The sequence below is a fragment of the Haplochromis burtoni genome, unplaced genomic scaffold (genome assembly GCF_018398535.1).
Source record: "Haplochromis burtoni strain Fernald_Lab_line unplaced genomic scaffold, NCSU_Asbu1 Contig_2374, whole genome shotgun sequence".
NCBI lineage: Eukaryota > Metazoa > Chordata > Actinopteri > Cichliformes > Cichlidae > Haplochromis > Haplochromis burtoni.
Genome location: NW_024584735.1, coordinates 1 through 10,615, shown reverse-complemented (window position 1 = coordinate 10,615; position 10,615 = coordinate 1). Strand labels below are relative to the sequence as shown.

At 38.5% G+C, this 10,615-nt stretch overlaps 1 protein-coding gene across 1 annotated transcript; it reads left to right on the top strand.

The window, feature by feature from the left end:
• Positions 1-1,329: 1,329 nt before the first annotated feature.
• LOC102312002 (peptidyl-glycine alpha-amidating monooxygenase) lies at positions 1,330-5,176 on the top strand (the record flags this gene model as incomplete). Its single annotated transcript, XM_014331411.1, is given in 3 exon segments — positions 1,330-1,569; positions 1,787-1,846; positions 2,550-5,176. Coding segments are annotated over 3 exon segments (479 nt in total), but the record flags the coding sequence as incomplete, so codon positions are not given.
• Between the last annotated feature and the right edge of the window lie 5,439 nt (positions 5,177-10,615).

Here is a 10,615-nt window from a genome sequence, read left to right as displayed (position 1 = left end):
CATTAGATGGAAGTTGTCGTGTGTCCATCTCTTATCTCGGCTTGTGTATGGGTTTCTGCCGTCTTCCAGGTAGGATAGTCTGATGAATAGAGCCGTTGCCAGTAGTAAGACGCCAGTCATCACCTAAACAAACTAAACAGCAATGGGCCAAGAACAGATCCTTGAGGAATACCCATTCTATTTTCCAACATGGATGACTTTCCTTTATCAACCCTCACTCTGCTCTCTTTTGAAGAAGATACGACTCAAACCAATCATCTGCTTGTTTTGAAAAAGCTAATTTATCAAATTTAATCATCTATTTTTATAAGATGATCCCAATTGCAATTTGCAAACTCCTGTTCAAGTTTTACAGTTTCAGACTTGGGATTAAATGTCTTTACATGGCCAGGGTTGTTTGTACTAAAATACTGCAGTTGTTTTTTAGTCAATTTCCTAACAGTTAAAATCATATAATGATCAGACAGACCAGTTAATAGATTATTGTATCCTACTGAGAAAACCCCAGCAATCAGATGACCCGCTTTGAGCTAGCACTTTGGCAATAGTGGAAAGGAAAAACTCCCTTTTTTTTTTTTAAAGAGGTGAGGCAGCCATCTGCGTGGTGGTGAGAGGAAGAATGAGGAGGAACAAAGAAAAACTGTGGAAGAAAGCCAGAGATTAATAATAACTAATATTCAATTCAATCATAGCACTGAATTGATGCTTTTGACCCTTATTACATGGAGTGCCAACTCTTAATGGTCACAATTGCAAAATGTATATAAATCACAAAAACAGCTTTACTTAATCATTTTATTCCTAACAGTAAGCACATTGTGAGTGAAACAAATGAGTGAATAAGAAACACTCGTCATCGGAAGCCCCCAGCAGCCTAGACCTAGGAATCAAAGGTTTGCTTCAGCTGGCATCACAAAGGAAGTAACGTATCATAAGGTCGTCACAGTTGACTGGTGACACAATTGCTTGTGATAAAAATACCTTTGTTATTGGATTGATTCTTATATAGTGCTTTTCTACTCTCTCACATTTACCCAATTACACCCATTCTCACAAGCACTGTCTCCAAACTGAGTGCTGTCTAACCACGTTCACACTCCGATGGATGCATCGGAGAGCAACTTGGGGTTAGTATCTTGCCCAAGGATACTTGGCATGCAGACTGGAGGAGCTTGGGATTGAACCACCAACCTTCTGATCAGTAGGTGACCTGCTCTACCTCCAGAGCTACAGCCACACACTTATCAGTTGTGGTTGCTGGGATCTTTGAGGCTTTACAGAACTGGTGTAAAAGGAACACTGATAACTAGAATATGTCTCTCACTATAGAAATGGACGCCGTTGTCCAAACTAAGGTAAAGCAAGACACCTCAAAGACCGCAGCCATCCAAGAGAAGCAAACTGTGGTCCAAAAAACTCAACCACAGTTAGAGGCAGACAAAGAGAGGAAGAGTCCAGCTAAGCTTAACAAGGGAGAGCGTGTACTCCCAGTCATCATCACCACCCTGCTGCTCATTCCTCTGGTTGTTGTGATCTCCATAGGAGTCTTCATTTCCTGGAGGAAAAAAAGTATGTATGAAAACACCCATGGGAGTCTGTGCAGAAAATCCATTCGTTTTTAATATTGAACAACAAATGAGATAGAAATTAGGCCATTTTAACTACTGTTGACTGCATTGTCTTCTTGCTATAGTCAGTGCACATTGTTCTGCTCTGTTTCCTCTCTTGTCTTTGGTTATCTTAACAGTCAATGAACATTAAAGGTAATACTGTTGAACATTTGCAGATCAACATGAGGTCAAATCTGAACCCAGCTCGGTGAGAGGCATTTTGGGAAAAATAAGGGGTATGTTGTTTACATTACATTAAATATTTAATAAATACCAGACTTCGTTTTTATTTAATATAAGGTTTAAGATACTTCATGTATTTTTTTCATTTGTCAGATATACTAACTACCGAATATATTCAGCTGGATTTCCAGTAGTATGCTCATACTGTAAAGTTCAGCTGTCACAAAAAAACAACAGTTTTGCAGTACCGACAGGCTATGAGAGAAGATCATTTATTGACTTTGTTTTAGCTAAGACCCATTTACTTGTAACCAACACAAATTTAGGTTATCACTCTTCCTTCTTTCTTTTCTTTTGTCTTCTTTAAAAAAAATGTTTTGATACTAAACCATTATTAAGGAAAAATATTGTAAAATGTCAGTCATATATACAAACTTTTAACATTTAACCCCCTTCTGCCCCTTCCTTTACCACATTATGTCTAAAGCAGTGTTCATTCATCTTCATTAGTGTCTGTTGAAGGCATGACCAGGCTAGAAAACATTTCAGAAAATGAAAATAGAGCCTCTCTTATGTCATCATCTTATTGACCATAGCTTTACACAGGGATGAATGAATATCCTCAATATAATGCACTGCCAGTGTGTAAACTGAAGCCATCATTCTAAGTTGAGAATTATTTCTCTTAAATCTGTAGATTTTTATCGTCATATTGACATCTTCATTTCCTCCTCTCTGGTATTTAACCTTTACTAGGTAAAGCAGTGGGCAGTCTGAATCTGGGAAACTTCTTTCCATCCCATAAGGGTTATAGTCGTCAGGGCTTTGACCAGCTGAGTACTGAAGGCAGTGACCAAGAGAGAAATGATGAGGACAGCAGTGACTCTGAAAATGAGGAATACTCTGCTCTGCCGCCGCCTCAGTCCTCCTCTTAGATGTTCTGGGGCCAACTGCAAACCTTACACCAACCTTCTGCTAAAATCGCTGATGTAGTTATTCATCACATGTGTAACTGTTGTACCAGCTGCCAATGTGTGTGTGTGTGTTATTGTATGTAAAAATATTTTGATAAGTTATTTATTTAATTCAGCTATGGTATTCATACAGCCTTTTCTGGCATAATCTACTCATGTCACAGTGTCACTCATTTCATTTCCCCAAATCAAACCTGCTTTTACTGAGATTATTAACAATATTTTTGAAAAATCTGGAGTTGGTTTTGGCCTTAAAATAACAATGCAAATCTGTTAAAAGAATGAGATCGTTTCCCCATTAGCTGTTAAAGGCTGATGTTAGATTGCTGTCCGCCTTCAAAGTCAGTGTTTTTGTTTTGTTTTGTTTTAACATGCATTCCCTTTGTTTTATTAACAAAGGATTCATCTTGATGGTGATTAATCAGCCTCCAACTGTCCTGCACCATAATGTAGCTCTCACTCTAGTCATTATGGACTTGGCTTCCTCGTCAGCTATATTCTTGCTGTTCATGGCGAAAAAATACTCTGATGAATTCTGTCATTTTTCTGTTTGTCAAGTTTTTAGCAAAAGTGGCATTTCATGTGATATTGTTTGATTTGAAGTGTGAAAGAGAGAAATATTGTCAATTCATTTTTTTCAGTTTTATTTATACAGCACCAAATCAGAACAACAGTTGATGAAATGTTTGTAATAATACGCAAGACCAGACAGAGACTACACAAGATGCATTTAAATATCACACTCACCTGAATAAAAATTGCTTGTGTGGTGAAACCCACTGCATATGAGATTTGATGAGAAAAAAATGTTTTAATCCTGTATTTGGGAAATTCTTTTTTTTTACAGCCACTGAAATGACTAACTATAATTATAATAATGTATGGTCAGACATATATAGTGTTATAGAGGGAGATGGCATATAAAAGATTTCCTATATCTGTTTTTGTAGCAGCAGAGCTAAATCTGTTTGTTAGAGTAGCTGGTGCAGTGATTGGTCAGGATTATCCATAATGGACAATGGTGACAACCTGTCTACCAATGCTTCAAATGTGTCCAGTTTGCAGCCAATCACACAGCCAGCCTCTCTAATCAGTTTATTCAATCTGTTGGTCACTATATTATGATTTGATAATATCACTTAATAAATTACTTGTTCATAAAAGATTGCTTTCTCTGGGAAAGTTTCCCAAATTTAAAACATCTGATCTTGTTTGCAGTTTCAGTTATTGCGTTATCTATATGGTAACCTACTTACTGCCACTTTTGCTGGTCATTGTGCTTGTTGCATTGAAAAGGAAATGTAGTGGACGGCGCAAACACTGTTATCGTCACCATGTTAGTGGTTGACATATGGTTACTTCTACCCTTAAACACAATGATTTTACACCGTTTCATTATCATTTCAATTTTTCACTTAATCTTAAGTTGGATCAGTTTTTTTTGTTTTTTTTTACACATGATTCTGTGCCTCTTTGCATCTGTCTTGCCTTTTGTTTTAATCACGTGCCATAACAACACATACCATGGGATGAAAATTGCTGCCAGTAGAGCTTGTATCATAGTGATTTTATTTCCCTTCAGAAAATTTTATAGTGTATAAATTCATATATACCTGAATCTCTGTGCACTAATCATTCTTTAGAACAGGGGTAGGGAACGTTAGTCCTCGAGAGCCGGTGTCCTGCAGGTTTTAGATCTCACCCTGGGTCACGACACCGGACTCAAATGATTAGGTCATTACCAGGCCTATGGAGAACTTCAAGAAATGTTGAGGAGGTAATTTAGCTATTTAAATCAGCTGTGTTGGATCAAGGACATCTAAAACCTGCAGGCCTCTCGAGGCCTGGAGTTCCCTACCCCTGCTTTAGAAGAACCACTTCTCAAGTTTCAATAACGCTAAACCCAGCTTATAAATATATATATACACAAAATATATATGGTTTTGTTTTGTCTTGTTCTACCCAGCAGCCTAAACCAACTGGGTGTTCTGACTTAATCAATAAAAGCATTTATATGTAAAAATCAATAAAGACATATTCAGTCTGATGGCAGCAGTGCGGAACAAGTGAAGTCCAAATTAATGTGTATTAATTAAGGAAAATTCACTGAACACACTTCATGCACATACTGGAAGCTCAAAGATAGTGGAGGAAGACTTTTGTTTATTCAAAATATTCACGTTTGTTCAGGATTCTGAGGTTTAGTTACAGTTACTCTTTTTTCCTTTTTTATGTAGTCTGCACCACTTCTTTTTGTATTTATTCTCAGTATATCATAATGTTTGATTTCCTAACATGGTGCCATGTTTTACATGTGAATGCTGTAATATTAGTTGTGACACACTGGTTCTGCTGCAAGAGTACTATTTTCAGTAACTGTTATTTGTGTAATAAAGTGTTTGCAAAGCATTGTGGAAATCATGGTTGTTGTAGGATCAGAACACTTGTCATGTGGTTCAAACTGATACAAGAGATACTGAGATGCAAACTGAATGACTACTGCGTTTGCACAATTAGTGACTACATTTGGAAAACCTTTAGGATATGACAAATTAATTTTTAAAAAAAGTGAACAGGAAAATGTTTAACACTGAATTACATCACTATGGGGATTTCTTTTGTTTTGTTTTGAGTTTGTGATAGGTCAGGAGTATTTAACAGACCTACAGAGTCAGGCTTTTGTATTGCTGATGGTTGAAATAATGACACCACATAGTTAAAAGTCTGATGTTCAGGGACTGTAGTTCTCTACACAGTTTAGGCAGTTTCCACCTGTTTTTATTTAAATTTAAATAGTCAAAATCACCATACTCATTGGTTTTACCTATCCTGACCTTTCTTTCTTATTATGTATTTTGTTGTTTGAACTACCTAATGAGTCGTTTTCTCTTTTGGTTTGCTGTGATATTCAGTTCAGTTTAATTTGATTTATAATGTGCCAAATCATGCCAACAGTCACCTCAATGGGCTTTATAATGTAAGGTAAACAGCTTGCAATGGTAGAGAGAAAACTCCAACAAACAAACTATGCTTTTTGACCAAGCAGTTGTTGACAGTGGAAAGAAAAGTTCCTTTCTAACCTTGGGCAGAACCAGGCTGAGGGAGAGGCAGGAATATACAGTGAACAGTAAGGGTGATGACAGGATAAAAGACACTGTGGACGAGAGCCAGAGATCAATAATAACTGATGATTAAATGCAGAGTGGTGTATAAACACATAGTAAAAAAGATGAGTGAAGAATAATAATGATGGATTGCTTTTATATAGCGCTTTTCTAGGCACCCAAAGCGCTTTACAATTCCACTATTCATTCACTCTCACATTCACACACTGGTGGAGGCAAACTACAGTTGTAGCCACAGCTCCCCTGGGGCAGACTGACAGAAGCGCACCATCGGCCCCTCTGGCCAACACCAGTAGGTGGTAGGGTAAAGTGTCTTGCCCAAGGACACAACGACCAGGACAGGGAGAGAGCAGGGGGATCGAACGGGCAACCTTCCGGTTACAGATGAGCTTCCTAATCCCCTGAGCCCCCCATAAAGAAACACTCCATGCCACCAGCAGACTACACCAATTGTAGCATAGGAATTTTATTTTAAATTCAATTCTGAAATTACAGGGAGCCAATTTAGAAAGTGTTAGGTCTGCACCTGCAGGCCTTGCTAGCTCAGAGACTTATCACCGTGAGCACAGCAAGACAATTAGAGCTCGATCGGTTTTTACTTGCGCAAGGGAAGCCTGATCAGGATCTTGGAGCTCCAAGTTTTTCACCTGATCCCAGACAACTCCAACTCCAGCCTTCCCTCGCAACCCTTTTATTAACTTCAGCGGTTACACAAAAATCTCATTAATCATGCGACAGATAAGACACTCACATGTGAACATGTGATGTGTGTGTCTGTGATATGTTAGCATGTAATGTGTATGTGTGTGTGTGTCTGAGCATGTGATGTGATCATGTGATGTTTGTGTGTGTATGTGTGTGGAAAACAGAGGTGAGCATTCTTGCTAAAGATCTAATCATCTTGCACAGTGACAACCATATTGATTCATAATTCTCTAACAGAAAGTATGGGAGAAATATGCTCTATTTTGTCCCTGTTAGTATTCTTTTCATTGACGTCTCATTCAGGGAAAGTGTCAAATCTGAAAATAGATATTAAATTAAACCATACCAAAATAAAGTGATCTCTCTCCTTTCATCTCAACATTGCTGTCATAAAGTTGATTGCCTGTCAGTTAATGTGTAGATTCAGCCTTTAGACTGAACAGGCTGATCCAGAAGGCAAGCTCTGTTCTAGGATCCCCTCTGGACCCAGTGAAGGTGGGGAATGACAGGAGAATGGTGGCTAAGCTGTCATCCCCTGATGGACAAAATCTCCCACCCCATGCAGGAGACTGACAGCACTGAACAGCTCCTTCAGTGGCAGACTGCGGCACCCATGATGTGGGATGGAGAGATTCTGCAGGTCTTTCTTTCCTACTGCTGTCGGACTCTACAACAAAGACTTCGCCGCTGACCAAATACACACATCCACACATGTGCAATAACGCTAAGTGCACTTTTTTTTCCTGAAAACTTAGTATTTTATTCTATTGCATATAGTATGTTATTCTTTTTATTGTATCCTATTCCATTGTTTTTCTTAATTTTTGCTGCTGTAACTTTGCACTGTCCACTTCAATCTTGTAAGAGACTGCAGCACTCCTATGTCTCTAAGGGTGTGGGAGCATTAGCATGACTAGGGGTTGAGTCCATTAACAATGAATGGAGCTGGGGAAGTTGAGAGCTATGGAAACACAGCTACCATTAAACAAGTAAACTAATTTCAGTGATTGAACATCATAACAGTTTACTATGGCTAATCAACTTATCCAACATGTGTGATGTAGAGAAGCTGGAGTGTGACAACGTTGTTAATAACTTCTTTAGTACATTAGCAAGAAAAGCTATGACAGTGATGCAGAATGGACAGCTCTGACCATATCTGCTATAATAAAACAGGCAAGTTGCTGTCACTATATTCTTCATTTCCAGTTAATACTTGTACAGCTGCTGTTATTGTGTGTATATATACATACATATATATATATATTTATATATTTATATTTCTTCATACATTCTTATATAGTTCTATACTGTGTATTGTGTATTTTGTTGTACAGTTATTTTATTTTCAACTTTAATTTTTATATTTTATCTTATTCTTTCCCAGTTAAATTTACCCTTCATTCTAATTTGTGTTGTACAGTTATTTCATTTTTAACTTTAATTTTTTTTGGGCAGCACGGTGGCGCGGTGGTTAGCACTGTTGCCGCACAGCAAGAAGGTTCTGAGTTCAATTCCATCATCAGGCCGGGGTCTTTCTGTGTGGAGTTTGCATGTTCTCCCCGTGTTTGCGTGGGTTCCCTCCGGGTACTCCGGCTTCCTCCCACCGTCCAAAGACATGCAGCTTGTGGGGATAGGTTAATTGGATAATCCAAATTGCCACTAGGTGAATGTGAGTGTGAATGGTTGTCTGTCCCTGTGTGTTGGCCCTGCGACAGACTGGCGACCTGTCCAGGGTGTACCCCGCCTCTCGCCCTATGACAGCTGGGATAGGCTCCAGCGCCCCCCGCAACCCTGAAAAGGATAAGCGAATGGATGGAACTTTAATTTTTTATATTTTATTCCTTCCTAGTTAAATTTACCCTTTTTAATTTTTCATATTTATTTCCTATCTTATTCATAGCCTTTTCCTTTTCTTTTCTTTCTTTTTTTTTCTTTAGGTCACGAGCAGTTGTCTAAGCATTTCACTGCATATCGTACTGTGTATGACTGTGTACGTGACAAATAAAATTTGAATTTGAATTTGAATTTGAAGTTGTTTAGGTGCAGGCTCAGCATTGCTTTCAAACATCTATGAGAACGTTTGAATTTATTATGTTTAACCAGCTCTGTTGCCAACACTCCACTTTCATTTTTTCATATTTTAATCCCTTCTATAGGTTGACTGTATGTAACACACTGCTGAAGCCTTTCAATTCACCTGATCTTTTTGTTTTTTTAGAATTTTAATATACTTTTTGAAAAATTAAGATTTAGAATTGTGTTTCTGAGCTTATGAACAACAATCATATTTTCATAGTATGAGGTCCTCACAGGACAGCCACTGTTAAAATATAATTTATAGAATATGATTCTAAACATTAAAAACATTTGAAATGATCTTAAACATGTTATTCAACTTAACATTGATGGGAAACATTTTTCTGCTGAAGAATTATTTTTACCTTAGATACTTTTCATTTATGCATTTTTATGTATAATGAGGTGCTTTCGTTGTGTGTTATTGCTTCTTTTCCTAACTGAATGGTTTGAAAAACTTCCCCACCATGTGTCACATTCAGGTAATAATATATTTTTTAAATAATATAGTAGATGTTCATTTAACTATAACAGTAATGATCCATCCATTTTCTTATCCTTGTCAGGGTCTGCAGAGCTGCAGCCTGACAGGTGGCTGTAGTATGTTACTGCTGTTCTTTCTTTTGGATACACACTCTCTCTTTCTAGTCCTTGTCAGTACTCTCACTGCAACATTTTGGATCAACTGAAGGCTTGTTAAGGACATTTAGTGAATGAATAGTCCATCTGAGAAGTAATAAATGCATGAACTGGCTTTTCAGCATCACTCTGAGACAGGATGTTTCTAATTTAAGAGCTGTTGTGCAAATGCAGAAAGTACTGATGCATTTTTGATTAATATGTGCATTGAAGGACATACTCCTGGAGGCCATGGTAATGCCATCCAGAGTCCATAAACCTTGCTTTCTCCAAGTTAGTGGATTGGACTGGGAGTAAAACAAAAGTTCCCCTTAGATTTTTCCAAAAAATGTAGTTGTTTTAACTGCCCCTTAGGGGCAGGCCCATTGTTCCACATGGGCCTGTCTTCCAGTGCAAGGCCTGTTTGCGCAGACTGAAGGGCAAAGACATACGAGTCAGTAGCCATCGCATCAAAGTCTATGCCAACAGAACAGCACAGGTTTTTCAAATATTCTGTGTAAAATCATACATTTCAGGTTATTTCACCAGGGCCAGTGTTGATGGCTGATACCATCCACATTACACCAGGGCTTGCGGTGCTGGCTGATGCCATCCACATTTTTCCAGGGCCTGTGTTTCTGGATTAGGCCAACTACATTTCAACAGGGCCTGTGCTGCTCGTTGATGCCATCCACATTACACCAGGGACAGTGCTTCCAGTGAGGCAATCTTCACCACACCAGGGCCTGCGTTGCTGGATCATACCATCCACATTACACCAGGGCCTGTGCTACTGGCTGAGGTCAACTACATTTCACCAGGGCTTATGTTGCTGGCTAAGGCCATCTACATTTCACCAGGGCCTGTGCTGTAAGTAAGTAAGTAAAATTTATTTATATAGCACATTTCACAGATAACAATCACAAAGTGCTTTACAATAAGATCAGACATACAAGTTAAAATTAATTAAAAGCCCGTTTGTATAAAAATGTCTTCAGCTGCTTTTTAAAGGAGTCAGTAGAGTCTAGACAGCGTAAACACAACGGCAGAGAGTTCCACAGCCTAGGTGCCAGTGTCTGAAAAGTCCGATCCCCACGTGTTTTAAACCTAGTACGTGGGACCACCAGTAGCCTCTGACTTGAAGACCTAAGTGCTCGGGATGAAGCATGAGGTTTCAGCAGGTCAGAGATATACTGAGAAGCTTCACCGTGCAGAGCTCTAAAAGTTACAACTAAAATTTTAAAATGAACCCTAAAATTTACTGGCAATCAATGAAGAAGAGAAGCCAAAACTGGAGTAATGTGTGACCTCTTGTTTGTAC